We start from the raw sequence: 15,513 nt of genomic DNA, 5'->3' as shown, positions 1-15,513 counted from the left end.
GTCAATGATGTTGTCCTTTGGCTAACCTGTCCATTTCTACCATTAGCACAACCCTCCGTATGTCAATCATGAGCATGGTTGGTGAGTGGCTAGGGCATTTATTAGTTGTATAAATGTATAGTTTTGGACAGTTCTGAATCAGTGATGTTTACTACCAATTTAATGTAGAGAGACAATGGACAAAGTTACAAATGTAAACAGAGTACATAGAGAGGTATGTGACATAGAAAGATGAAGCGATAAATAAAGTACAACACAAAATAAAACAACACAAAACCAGGCAGAAAAAACACCACTAACACTTGGGAGTTTGGTTTATAGGGTTTGGGTGCTTTTCAGTTTTGTAAGAGAAGACAACTTGTCTATAGTTATTTGATTTGTTTGGTTTAATTTAATTTAATTTTATTCTTTTAACATATGGTACAAACCAAAAGGTGCAGTTCTGAAAATATGGTTAAAGACTTTATTTCCACAACTCTATCGGCTCGAAGTTTAGCAGACAGGAACACAGCAAAGATGCTCCCACACACACACACACACGGCTGAAAAACTGTGTGACTTCTCACATGAGGATTCCCTGCTGATGAGCTAACCTGGGACTCTTACATCCAGCTACAGTCAGTGTAGCTGCAGTGAAGGATATCTATGCCCTCTAGTGTCTCACATACGCAACAACAGTTATGTCCACACAGTTACTACTCACTTATTGACTTATTCCCCTTTCATGCTCTCTCTTGAAGCAATCTAACCAAGACATGTGAAAAACAATACAAAACAAGAATTAAAAAACAGGTAAAAAAAACACTGTAATAGAAATTAGAAAAAGAAAAGGTGGTATTAGTAGTAGCAGACAAGTATAAGTGGTATCTCTTATCAAGATAGTCTCTGCTTTTGAAGTTTTTAAGTACTGAACTGTTCTGAGTAAGAACTTGTTCATTTGTATTGTATTATTGTTTATTTGTACCCTACTATTCAACATACTTAAATACAAAAAAACATGTTAGGTCGCACGCCACACATTAACATCGCAAAACAACAGAACAATTCCTGCAGTATGACCAAGATGACACAAGATGGCGCCAAAGCTCAGTGCACAGTTGAACTGCTGGAGTAAAGGCTCATAAAACAGTGATTCCCACAGACCGGATCATTTTACTGTCTCAATAAAATAGAATAAAATAATATAATAAGTAAAGAGTACAATACAATCCAAACAAATTTGCAAATGCTAATTTATGTGAATTAACTTTGGCATGAAATGACAAAATGACATTAGGTTTTACAGATATGGCTGTAATTCTGCTCTTGGGTCACGATTGTTTGCCATGTTTAAAAAAGTCGGTCCCACACTTGGAAAGGTTGGGAAACGATAGGAGAGAAGTACCAAGTAGAGCACAACGTTTGGACTTTTTGCCAATATCTGATATGCTGATATTTTAGGGGTATTTGGGCCAAAAACCCATTATATATATATATGTATATATATGCAGTATATATATATATATATATATATATATATATATATATATACATATATATATATACATATATATATTTGGATAAAGACACACATTTTGTAAACTAATCAGAGAGATAGCCAAAATATCAGGAGTGGCCAGAACAACAATTTGCTACATTCTTAAAAAGAGGGAATCCACTGGTGAACACTGGAAGACCACAGAATACAAGTGAAGTGGATGATCAAAGAATTCTTTTGATGGCAAAGTAAAATCCCTTTACAATATCCAGCCAAGTCAAGAACACACTTGAGGAGGTAGGAGTGTCATTGTCAAAAGTCTCCAATCACGAGACGCCTTCATGAGAATGAAAGGAACAGCTCATCAGTCAAACATGGAGGAGGCAGTGTTACGGCATGGACATGTATGGCATGATGTGACTGCTGATATAGAAGGAACTATTCTGTCTGCTCAGATTCAGCCAAATGCTGCACAACTGATAGTATTTCACTTTACAGATGATTAATGACCCAAAGCATACTGCAAAAGCAACACTACAGCTTTTGACGGTGATGGAATGGAATGCTCTTCAGCGGGCAGTGGTCGGTCACCTGCTTTTCAGTTACTTAAGACTAAACTGAGGGCGGAAAGACCTGCAAACAAGCAGCAACTGAAAGCAGCTGCACTAAAGGCCTCCAGGGAGGAAACTCAGCATTTGGTGATGTCCATGGGTTCCATACTGCAGGCATTTTTGAACCCCAATGTTTAAAAATGCTCATAATTTCTCAAACTAAAAGTCCACACTTTAATCACATCTTTTTTAATCCATTTAGGGAAATTATTCTCTGCATTTTGACCCATCCTAGAATTAGGAGCAGTGGGCTGCCACACTGAGTAGCGCCCGGGGAGCAACAGGGGTTGGGTACCTTGCTCAGGGGTACCCCAGCCCTTTCAACCTGGTGGGGACTTGAACCGGCGACCTTCCGGTTACAAGCCAAGTTCCCGTTCCACTTGGCCACAGGGTGCCTTGATTGTTTAATTTCAGATTCATTGTGGTGGTGTAACTGAACAGAACTTAATTCATTAGAATAGTATACCTGTGCGCCTCAGTGTAATGAAGGGGTTTACTCGGTAGATGGCGATATTTGTCTCGTAATGTCTTTGTTTTTGACTCATGAGAACAAATGTATAAATGTACAACTTATCATTGTAATTAGTAGATCCCTTACTTATTTTTAATTGAGTGTATGGTTCTTATAACCAAAATAATCGACAGGTGATTTTTATACATTGTGTGTATTTGTGTTTTATATTTAGATTGTAATATTGCCATGTCGAGTTTTAAACTCTTGTAACAGTGAATGCTGGTGACGTTTACTATAAAAACTCTTAGTTCATTTTTAAAAAAAACTTGTGGTTCTGTGCCTGTTTAAATCCCGCACGGTGTCAATGCGCAGGAGGAGAAGAAGCAAATAAAGATGCAACCTCCTCTGTAGAGTGGAGCGTGTTACAATAATAAAAAAAAAGCCTTGTTGAATGAGTGGGGGAGTGTGCGTGGAGACGTAGTAGTCTTAATAATCCGTTGCGTCCAGTTGGTGGAAATCCCCACGTGGTTTTGCTCTATAAAAAGTTTGGATGATCAGCGAGCCCCTGTAGTCGTGATTGCGCCGAATAAGCGGGGGTCCGTGTCAACGTCATTGTCCGTGGGCAGCATCCTACAAGAGGACGCACGGAGCTGGTCATTCACAGAGGCGCGCCCGCGCACGAAACACAGAGTGAACACGCTGAGAGACAGAGAGAGAGAGAGAGAGAGCACACGCCGCAGTGGGAACCACTGGGAACCACTGACGTCCTCCGTGGATTGCAGCGGCACGAGTGGACATTTTTACGTGTTGCTTCGTGAATGAGTGGAAACAGGACTTTTTTATTATTATTTTTTTATTATTTGGAGTGACAAAAGTCCACAGATCTTGCCGTAACCTGACTACCTGTCCCGCTTTGTTTTGGTGAAGATCACGCGTGTGAAGCAAACGTGGCATGACAGGAGGAGTCGCGCGTCAACGACCCAAACAGCCACACACACATGATGGGCTTTTTGTTTTACGCAGAGCAAAGACGCACCGTTGGATGCGTGAAGCGCGCGATGGTGACAGGAGTTTAATCTTGAATGACCGGGAATAACAATTCAAAATAAAAGCTTCCATGTGGATATTGCGAGGCGTGGATGTGGAGGTGCTCCTCTCGAACTTTCAGAGGTTTTTAAAATAAAAAAGTAGCTTTAACGTCAGTGAGTGTGTGGTTTTTTTTGTCCTATGCTTTTCCTGAAAAGCACCCAGACTGTAATTTGTGACTGTATGAGAATAAAAATGAGCTTCTATAGTTTGGCGCTGTCCTGCTTGGTGGCGTGTTTCGTCTCCGTGCGCTGCGGCGGCTCCGTTACCGCAGCGGAGACGGCAAGCTCCGCTGCCCAGGAGTCGTGCGCGTCCTGCGGCCTCAGGGCGGGCGATCAGTCGGAGAGGGTGAATATAGACTTCCTGGAGGCGGTGAAGAGGCACATACTGAACCGGCTGCAGATGAGGGACAGGCCAAACATCACGCACCCGATACCGAAGGCTGCGATGGTGACCGCGCTGCGGAGGCTGCATGCCGGGAAAGTGCGCGAAGATGGCCGGGTGGAGATCCCCAACTTTGAAGGACAGGCTGCCTTCAACAACGAGGTCCAGGCGGAGACCTCGGAGATTATCAGCTTTGCCGAATCAGGTTAGTGATCAATAATTCAACACACACACGCACGCACACACACACACACACCTAACCCCTGGATGAACCCACTCAACCATGACTGTATACAAGAGGGAGTTCGGGGAACCTTTGGAGCTAATAATAATACTAATAATCTCTAAATTATAACTACTCTTGTCTTATTTTTAGGCTCCTGCATATAAAGATAATTAATTCCTATCATCTCATTTCTTCTGATGCTGCTCCATCACTTTATGGAGTAGAGCAGAGAAGAGCAATTTATATTTTAACAGTCAAATTGATCACATCACACTCACTGCTCCTGCGTGTTTGAGTCTGATGAAAATGGACTAAAGGGAATAAAAACCTAAAGAAAGAGAGTCCTTAAATTACCCCCTGTGTGTTGTCTAGGGGATATAAAGAAAACCTCTGAATCCAATTTCATCACCAAAGCCGAGCTCACACTCAATACTCCAATGTATAAAAGCCCTTTTTCAAATTTGGACAAAGTCCCTCAATTGGCCATTTATCCCTTCCTCTAAGAATGTGTATCTAACTAATTCTCAGAAGTCCAAAGAGAACTCCCTCCCAACACACACACACACACATACACGGACGTTTGTGCAGCTATTCTTCTCAGGACACTGCATCGACTGCCATTCATTTAGACAGCATCCCTAACCCTTAACCATAACCAGTTAATATCCTAACCCTATAACACTAACCTAACCACAATTTTAAATAATCTTAAGCCCTAAACTTAACCAGCTCCTCAGAAGTCAGGTTCTGCCTCATTAGGACCAGCTTTTGGTCTCAGTGAGGACTACTGGTCCTGACGAGGTCAGTGTTTATGCCAGCAAACGTTCTAAAGCGGTGACAAAAACACGTACACACCTCAAACTATCTATGTTCAGAATCTAATAATAGGCAGTTAGTACACTGAGAACATCGTTGACACAAACGGTTAGTCCGTCGAAAAGAAAACATACAATTAAAGACACCATAATAGGACTCCCCCCCCACACACACACACACACGCACACACACATACATTTTGTCTTTTCCCATTGGCCCTACTGGTACAATTAGCCTGAATGGACTGCTGGGTTCTGCCTTCCAATGGGAATGATCTGAGCACCCTCATGACAAGTGAACAAAGGCCAGACAATTATTATAAGAGCACTATGTGTTCCTGCTGAACACAGCATGTCACCGTTAGGAAAAGGAAGAAGGGAGAGACAGAGAGAGAGAGAAAGAAAGAAAGGGAGGCAGCGAAAACAAAAGATATTGCTCAGAATAATGCATGAGACATTTGAGTCTGTGCAAGGGCTGGACTGCAGGAGTGTGGGTGGAGGAGCATGGCACCGGTGAAATGTGTGTGTGTGTCCATATTGCGGCACTGAAAAGAATACTTTTGTCGTTCTAAATGTTCCTTTGCTGCTTCTGCTTCTTCTCCTTCTTTTTGTCCCCTTTGTCGTCGCTCTAGTTTCATTCTTCCTCACACATTTGAGTGTTTGTGTGGCATTGTAGCATGGAAGCTGGCTCTGATCCCTGCTCCCTGGACCTTGTCTGCCTCCCGGCCAACTGGCTCGCAGCTCTCCACCCCGAGATCAGATGTTGCCAGCCGGGGGGCATGGCTCAGAGGCAAGGTCTCCAGAAAGCTGTGAAGCCAGGGGAGCTTGTCCCCCCGAAAAAAGCCTGAATTGTTGTTGTCACAGTTTTGGACAAGGCCAGCTGGGTGGGTGGTGGTGATGCTGCTACGGCTGGCATATGTTTAGCCAACAGCAAGCCAACAAATTGGATGTGGATAGGTGTTTGTGTGGAAAAAGTGAGTTCAACAAATGTCTTTGCCACAGTGCCACATTTAACCACCGCGTCTTATCTCCGGTTGCAGTATAAGCGCAGAGGTATGAGGTCCCCGCGCAGGTGAGCGAGTCGATGCCAATCTCCCTTCTCCCCTGACATGCTCCCATGGGTCTTTGCTCAGAGATTCTGTGTCCCGTATCCACGGGAGCGGAGCGAGGAACACATGCAGGGAAAGAAGGAGGGAGGGAGGGAGGGAGGGTGAAACAGAGGGAGAGGGAAGGAGAGAGAGGAGCAGAAGTTTAGATTGGGCGCTTCTTGATTGTTCACTGTAGCAGTTTGGACCCAGTGAACTAGAGGCGAGTGGTCCAAGACATGGAATTAAGACTTCATTATGGGAGGTCATTAACTCCGGCCCGGTTCCTCCGGAGGATCAGTTGGCAGGTTTACTTCAGGACACAACTCTTTCATGAGGAGCTGTCACTCATGGCACTCATGGACCAGGTCCAGACATTTTCCACATTCACTCACTCACAAGTGAGTGTATGTTGAGGCCCTGCTGCCTCTGTGGAGTCTATAAATGATTTAGGCTCCATTAATAAAAATGCCAGTGCTTTAACGACAGCAGACTCAGGCCTGTGTTGGTTTTTTATCACTGGTCAAAAGTCCAGTCTCTCTTTAACCCTTTAACCCTCCATCCTCTCCACCTCACCCTTTGTGGAATTCCTCAAGAGCCGAGACTCTGGTGTACAATGCATGCGCCTCCGCTCGCGTCCGCACCACAAATGCTCAGCCCTTGTCCCCCCGCGCCGTGTGGTCTTTGTCGACAGCGGCTTTGAGTAATGAGCAGTGATGTAACCTGCCAGCCTACCTGCCTGCCTGCCGTCCTCCATGGCTCCTTCCCTGACGCTGCGGCGCAGGTGGAGACACGCTGAAGCAGCTCTTTATCTTCCCAAGCCCACCCAGGTGTCCTGCCTGCTGACACTCACGAGCAACCTTTCCACTGCAGGGTCAGGTGAGGCGTGTCAGGGCCAGGAACGCTGAATGAAAAGAACAATTTGTTCCTTAAGAGGAAAAGTCACGTGGTTAATGTTAATGTAGATGTTCGGAGGTGACGCGTAAACACAGTGAAGGCATCTCAGCGTTCCTTTGTGCTGGGAAAAGAAACAGTCACATACTGTACATCACATCTCCAAGTAGCAGTTGTATTATAGCAAACCTGTTTTACCCTTAAATCAGTGCCTTTATGAGGCCCGAAGCTGAATTTCCACATCAGAGTGTAGTCCCTTTTTTTTAACCTCGTAGTATTAACTTGTATCTTCTTATTCAAAGTGTGGTGATACTGAATTTTAAATAAATAAACCAGTTTAATGGCTTTGGTTTCTTTGGTGGAAATGTGTATATTTTCGGACAGACTTTGCCTCATCGATTCCTTCAATTCACCTCAACCCCTGTCTTTGTGACTGTAGCTCAGTGGTAGTGGAGTGAGTCATCTTTCAACATTAAAGGTTGTGGCTTTGATTCCGGGCTCCGCTTGTCTACATGCCGATGTGTCCTTGGGCAAGACACTTAATCCCACATTGTTCCTGGTGGCTGTGCCAGCGGCTGTGAATGGCTATAAAAGATATCTCATAGAAAATGCGGTGCACATAGATTACGCTGTATGAAACTGTAGTGTAAAGCAGCTGTGAGTGGTTGTCAAGACTAGAAAAGCGTTTTTTAAATAAAAGGTTTGGTGAGCAGGCTGTGTGCATGGTGTAGATTATTGCTGGGGTCATCGATAACCAGTATAAGGTAAAGCATGTGATTTGAGAAAAAACTTGATTTCTTCGTATAGACTTGTGGAAATCTGGTACATGACAGGTTGCAATTGTGGTAAAGAGAGCATTCGCAATTTGAATTCAGTTCAATTTAATTCAGACTTCATTGTAGACTCATAGTCCTGCAAAATAAAAGGGGCTCAGAACTGAGAGACCCCATTCCGAACATTAATGTTTAAAGGCACAGTGTGTAAAATCTATTAGTGTAGAGATGTTGCAGCTGAATATTCCTCACCTCACCCGTCCCTTCATAGTCATGGAAGAGCCTTTCCAGGTTCTTTCTGGAGTAATGAAAAACAACTCATACAATCAGGTGATTGCACTCATAAAATATTAAATGTAATTATATCACTATCTTCAATTTCAGCCATATGAAAATAATTTCATGTATATTTTGCACACCGGACATTTATTGACCAGTTTCATAGTGATCTTACCTACTGCAGCTTAAATGCTAGTCTGTGACTAAAACTGTAAGAATCAGTTCCACTTATGTTAGTTTTGAGGTCATTTTGAAGTCAAAACAGCCTCCTCCACTGCCCCTCTGTCCTGTGGGGTCCCCCAGGGCTCAATTCTTGGGCCCATTCTTGTTGTACTTTACCTCCTCCCGCTCGGTAAAATTATTAAGAAGCATGGTGTCTCTTACCCTATTTATGCTGATGACTTGCAAATTAACATGCCCATAAAACACCACAATCAAGGCTCCCTGACACCTCTACTGCAGATAAATGATGTCTTTAAGTCCATCAGCTACGACTTTGATCTAAAATTAAACCAGTTCAACAGACCTTTCAAAAACTTTGTGTGTGATTCATGCTACTGGCCTACTGTAATGCGCTGTATGCTGTATATATCAGACCTCTTAGAGTTGTATGTTCCCTCTAGGACACTGAGGTCTGCTCAGCTACTCTTTGTTGTGCAAAAAACAGAGGTGATCAAGCTTTTTCAGCACTGGCACCCAAACTGTGGAATGAGTTAGCCACCCAAGTCAAACAGGCCACCACTCTGGAAACTTTTAAATCTTGTCTTAAAACTCACTTTTACTCCTTGGTTTTTAACTGAGCATGATAATTGGGGTGTCTTTTAGTCTTTCTATGTCTTTTAATGTTAATTTAGTGTTATGGTTTTTGAGTCATTGTTAGAGTTCTTTGTAAGTATTTTAACTTTTTGCTCTGAATCTCTGGGGGTGTATTAAATGTTGTATCTATGCACAGCACTTTGGCAACCTTGTGTTTTCTAAAACGTGCTATAAATAAAATGGATTGGATTGGAATGGATTGGAAGTCATAAAAGGTTAGCATTTCACTGTGGCATGTTATAGCGATAATACGTGTAGTAAAATATTGTTGCTCTTGGCTCTTGTCTTTGAGAACAGTAATAAAACCATCTTACCTGCACGTCCATTCGGCAGCGGTTTCTGTCGCTCATGCACATTACAGATGTTTGAGGGGAACATCTGTCACTCTATTGAAACTGGCCAACTTCTCGAATAACGATCACAGGAAAAGATGAACTACTGAATTGAACAAGAAGTGAGACTGGTTTGTCACAGTCTTATTGTATTAGCCGATGAACTAAATTTGAACTAACTTTATTGATTACATTTTAAATGAATCACTTTATCTTCCGTTTGTATAAGTATGCAAAATTCCTCAGCTCCCCTCCAATCACACACCCTGGTATATACAGTAGAACAGTATTTCGGATTTTCCTCCAAGTACCACCAGAGGAAGCTCACATACCACTGGTGGTACATGTACCACAGTTTGAGAACCATGGACATAGGACATAGGTCCATTTCAAATAGAGCAGCCTTTGCTCCAAACCATGTGAAATGTTTGAGCCTTATCATGACCAGAGTGACACATTTGAAGTGGATTGCAGTAAAGCTGTAGGATGCGCAAAATCACCAAAATTGGTCCAAAATGGCTGTGTGAGCCAAAATGGCTGCCTTCCTGTTGTGTTTAGGTGATCAGTTTTGTAGATCTTATCCTGATCGACATGTTCGCCTAATTTCATGTGTGAAGGTGAAGCTAGATCTGTTTATTTTAAATATGCTACTTATTTAATGCTACTGTTGACTAGTGTGTCAAGTTTCATGTGTATGCGACCTTCTAACTAGCACAGAGCACTCTCTTTGGCTTTAAAAAGTGTGAATTTTGGGGGTATTTTTGCTTTTTTTAGATAGTATAGAGTAGTGTGAAGGGGGGGGACAAGCATGAACAAACCATGGGTCCTTGCAATGGGCCCTTTACCCCATGGCACCCGTTTTCTCTCTCTCTCTCTTTAATTAATGAATATATAAAATAATCAAAAATGATATTCTAAGGCTTCAACAAAAAATTCTAACCTAATCACAGTCTAATCACAAAATAGTTGGCGAATAACCTAGTTTATAACTGTGAAGCATAACCTGAACTACTAATGGATAAATTGTTGCCGCCCTAATTAAAAGTTATTTACAGCCTGACTCCAGATGTGTTTCTGCTACTGTATAATCGCAACGCTGGTTGTACGATCACATTAATCACTGTGTTGAAACGTCAAACCTGTCAGGGCTGAATCAGTTAACGCTGCCGGCTCTTAACACATTAGACTTTAGTAAGTGCATGTAGAAAACAATCGTACAAAGTGACTCACAGTACGTGTCACGTGATCAACCCAAGAGCTGAGCGCTCACATCCACGGTCAGTGTCATTTTCTGACTCTCTATCTCTATCTTTGATGTGTTTAATCGCACTGTCGCCGCATGCTCACTGCCGCGCGATGACGCCTCTCTTTCTAAGCTCGGAGCTGTTCAGACACGCACGAAGCGCAGAGTGAGGTGAGGTTAGTCTCTTGTAGCCCTGAGGGGCCTTTACAGCAATCGCAGGTATGTCAATCACTTACGATGGATTTCAGTGTGTACACACTGTACACTTGATACTTCACCCGCAGCCTTTGGTATCGTGAAGGCTGATATTTGATGTATGGCTTACCGTGGGGTTGGGTGTGGATGCGTGCACGTGTGTGTGCGGAGCTTGAGCTGGCAGCGGACAGGTCCACAGAGCAGAGAGCTGGTCTCAACAGGTCTGAATGTAAAGCTGTGCGAGAAGGAAGAGGCGTGAGGCGCCATTGAAGAGGGAGGCCCCATCTTTGGTGGCCACCTGTTGACACTGACACGCACTAATCAGTCGGCAAACAAAGTAATTTAGCTGCTCTGCTTGGGCACATCGTACCAAATCTCCAGAATTGAACACCGTTCAAGTTAACCTCAGGGTAATTTGGAAGACATCATTAGGCGATGGTGAAAAAAAAAATAGGGAGAGTCCAGTGTCACCTTCAGCCTCCCTGGATCTCTTCATTGTGGAGCTGTAGAAAGTGGCCAGTGTCATGTAAATGGATTTTATTTTTGCCTCATCATGCTTTTTGCAGCATTTCATTGGTGGGCTGCAGTGCGGCTGTCTCCCTCTGCCTTGCTGTGGGCTTTGTGCTGTCACTCTCAGGGTGCTTACACTGGAAGGAGGAGGACAAGTGGTGGGGGGGGGGGGGTGGGGTTCAGGTTGGGCAGTAATAGCGAACTCAGTGAACCCCCCCCCCCCCCCCCCCACCAGCCCGGCACCCCCTCCCCACGAAGGAGGGGACCGCAGCCTGGTCCGCCAGCCTCCCACCTTTTCCACTTGCATCCTGCCTTCTTTTCCTTCATCTTCCTTTTCTGTGTTCCCCCGCTCCCCTCTCTCTCTCTCTCACACATACACACACTCTCTTCCTCCCTTTTGGCCCTGTCACCTACAAAACTAGGATCTTAGGCCAACTGGGCCTGATCCCAGCACTGGTTTGTCACAGCTGGCCTATCGGAGGCTCTGACAGAGATCACCTGACACAGTGATTGAGGGCGAACATTGAAAACAACGGGGGAAAACAGAGCTTTAAAGAGCAATCTGGGCCATTCTTGGTTAGCAGGTGGGGAGGGTGGGTGTGATGGCGGCGGGGTGTGTGTGTCTATGTGTGCTAATGCTGTGTGTGTGCGTTTTATAACGTGTGAAATAGGGCTGAGCCGATACGATAATCAGTATCGGTAATGGTCGAAATCCTTAGGTTAGATATTGGGAGAACAAGAATATTGTAAACATGGATACAATCCTAAAAACCAGGATATCACACACATGCTTCACAAGCACAGACTGAAGGTTATTTAATTATTAAAAAGAAATAAATAATAAAGACAGACAGCACCTGTAAAAAGAATAGCTGTTATTGATTTTAAGCATTAAGTTGTTGAAACAGCTTAAAAAAAGTGTATCAGATCGTTCAGTATAATTAGATACTCAATGTGATGGTATAGGGATCACACACAAAAAGTTATTTGCCATTTATTAATAAAATATTATTATTTATTAAACAACCAATTATTTCACATGACACGTCTTTGTTTTCAGCAACTTTATAAACGTTGCTATGTCACCAAAACTTTATTTTTTCAAGAAAGTTTAGTTTTTTGATGACCTATTCGATGTATTAAATATTATGTTTAGACATTGTTTTTGTTTAAAATCTGTGCACAATAATCACAGAAAAAAAAACCACATTGGTCAACCTTTAATGTGAGAACAGCTGTTTGTTGCCCTTCTTTCATGACAAAGACTCATAAACTATTCCTCTGTTTAACCTGTCTCCAACAGATGGACATGCATCAGCCAAGTCAGGTCTGTTCTTCCTCATTTCCAACGAGGGCAACCAGAACCTGTTCGTGTCCCAGGCCAACCTCTGGCTCTATTTCCGTGTGCTGCCGGCCGGTCCTGAGAAGGGCCTACGGAGGAAAGTAACTGTCAAGGTCCTCTACCAGGAAGCTGGGGCTTCAAGCAGCACAGAGGGAAGCCCAGGAGGCGGCGGCGGCGGTGGCGGTGGTGGTGGGGAGGCAACAGGCCGCTGGACCCTGGTGGAGAAGCGGTTGGATCTGAAGCGCAACGGCTGGCACACTTTCCCCCTCTCAGAAGCGGTGCGGGCCGTATTTGGGAGAGGCAGCCGGAGGCAGGACCTCGAGATCCACTGCGACGGCTGCGACACGGCCGGCGTGGCTCCGGTGCTGGTGGACCCAGGTGACCCGTCTCACCGGCCCTTCCTGGTGGTGCGTGCGCGGCAGGTGGACGGAAAGCACCGCATTCGCAAGCGGGGGCTAGAGTGTGACGGCACCAGTGGCGGGTTGTGCTGTCGGCAGCAGTTTTACATAGACTTCCGTCTCATCGGTTGGAATGACTGGATCATTGCACCAGCTGGTTATTATGGCAACTACTGCGAAGGCAGCTGCCCGGCCTACATGGCTGGAGTGCCAGGCTCGGATTCTTCCTTCCACACAGCGGTAGTGAACCAGTACCGTATGAGAGGGATGAGCCCGGGCTCAGTCAACTCCTGCTGCATCCCCACCAAGCTCAGTACTATGTCCATGCTCTACTTCGACGATGAGTACAACATCGTCAAGAGGGACGTGCCCAACATGATCGTGGAGGAGTGCGGTTGCGCTTGACCCCCGCGTTGGCCCTTCACTATCTGAACTTGGTCTTTTGTACAAACAGGACGTTATTGTACGGTACACATATACATTATATCTATACCTACTGTATGTGCAAGCAACACACGCATAAACAAACACTGGTGCAATCCAGCAAACGCAAGTATCGGTGTTGTGTTTGTCTGAGTGTGTGTATTTATCAGACTTGCTTCAGCAGTGGGATGAGAAGGGAACATTATCACCAAAATGATATTTTTTTTTTTTTTGCTCTAGTTTGCCATTTCTAGTCAAAAAAAAGTTAAAATAATAATAATAATAATGATAATAATAATAATGGCTCGTCAACTCCTCTTGAATGAAGATAAAAAATAAATAAAAGCGCTTAAGGAAAGTGACAGGATCAGCCAGGAACACGATTGGCTCCACCCCCCCTCACATAGTCCCAGCCCTGCTCCTCCAAACCCCCTTAAATAATTAAAGCACATAACAGACTTTTTTTTTCTTCTTGTAAAGCACTGACAATTCATTAGCTTATGAAATTCAGAACACCAGCACTTCACTACTATGCCGACAGACACAGTCTGACTGTCCTCTCTGGTGGACTCAGACGGCGGCAGCGCTTAATGCCTTGCAGGATTAAACGCGGTGCTGCTGCTGCTGCTGCTGCTGCTGCTGCTGCTGCTGTCACTCTTGCTGTTGACTGACAGCCCCTCAACCTCAACCTCCTGCCTGTCAAGAGTGCTGCAGGCCCTGCTACTATGACAACCAGGTGAAGATAGATCTCATAAGTGCACTTCACTTGTCCAGTGGGAGCGACAGAGACACACACACACAGAGAACTTCTTCTTCTTCTTCCTGGGCCCAGAAGAGGTAGAGGGGGCCCGACGAACACAAAGACTCCATTTTGGGGCCAGTGTGTCGCCACGGTGCAGTGTAGCACTTGCAGAAACTGAAATGCACACCCTGAATAGCACTTGTATAAAGAAATGCCTTCCAAGGGGTACTGAGTGTCCTGTCCTATCGCTAAATAAGTGCCACATGAGCTATGCAATGTATAGTAACCTATACCCATACTCAACATTCTCTATTAGACTGAATCCTCTTTCCATCTCTCTCTCCTCCTCCTCCTCCTCCTCCTCCTCTCTTCTTCCTCAACTCTTTATCAATACTTGAAATGTAATCTTTCGCTTCCTTTCCAAAGCGAATGATTGTTGTGATGTTTGCACTGAAAAGTTGCAGGATTAGTGAAACAAAAACTGCCATTGAAATGTTATTTTTATAGAAGTAAATTGAATATTTGTTCAAATGTATTTTAATTAAATGGAACCAAAGAGGCCAAGATTTTAGGTATTGTATGCGAAGATGGCAAGGCCATTGACTTAAGGTGTACAATACTTTTTTCTTTTTTTTTTTGATTATTTGCAAAAACACGGCCTACCACTGTATCAGGGTACAATATATGATTTTCATTCTTAGCTCTATTTTCATTCTCTGTTTTTTTTGTACAATAAGCAACACTTCATTTTCATCTTTAATTCTATTTTGTTTCAGTTTTCTATTTAATAAAAGTTATTTTTAGTTTCTGTATAAGAATCATTTAGTCAAATAAATTTCCTCTGTACAGTTTATGTAAAATAAAATGTTTTCTTAAATATAAGATAAGACTTTGCTGTCTCTCGCCAGAATTTATTTTTTCTCGGTCATGTGAGGAAACTGTGTGATGGTGGCTCAGTGGTAGAGTGAGTCGTCTTTTAAGGTAGTGGGTTCATTCCCAGCTCTGGTGTTGATGGTTCTCTTGATGGCTGTGCTGGCAGCGTGTGATAAGATAATGAAAGTAGCTGCACATACAGTAGATGTGTGGAGTGAATGGGTGAATTTACATTTACACAAAACAGTTGGATAAACCTCAACTAGTAGTTTTTTTGAGCACAATTTCCACTTCACTGCGGTCAAGTTTCAGTGCAGTGATCTCATACATATACAAAGGCACATGCAGGGCCATAAGGACCACCAGCACACATTAAAAAGGCATACTGCACGATACTGCACGTTCCGCATTAAATCATATGTGAAATGTTGCAGAGACTTTACCAAACCCATATACTGCATGTTGCAACTTATTTTCACAAGACTTTTTGTGTTTTTGTCTTGATGAGAAATGGGTTGTGTATGAAGCTGTCAGTCTCCCTCTCTCTCTCTCCCC

The 15,513-nt window shown here is 43.7% G+C and overlaps 1 protein-coding gene across 1 annotated transcript; it reads left to right on the top strand.

Moving 5' to 3' along the window:
* Nucleotides 1–3,084: 3,084 nt before the first annotated feature.
* inhbb (inhibin subunit beta B) lies at nucleotides 3,085–14,972 on the top strand. Its single transcript, XM_058651934.1, has 2 exons — nucleotides 3,085–4,217; nucleotides 12,484–14,972. The coding sequence occupies exons 1-2, from the start codon at nucleotides 3,770–3,772 to the stop codon at nucleotides 13,323–13,325; spliced, it is 1,290 nt and encodes a 429-aa protein (XP_058507917.1). The 5' UTR covers nucleotides 3,085–3,769; the 3' UTR covers nucleotides 13,326–14,972.
* Nucleotides 14,973–15,513: the final 541 nt, after the last annotated feature.

This window comes from Solea solea, chromosome 2, assembly GCF_958295425.1.
Source record: "Solea solea chromosome 2, fSolSol10.1, whole genome shotgun sequence".
NCBI lineage: Eukaryota > Metazoa > Chordata > Actinopteri > Pleuronectiformes > Soleidae > Solea > Solea solea.
This window is presented reverse-complemented; position numbering and strand designations above follow the sequence as displayed.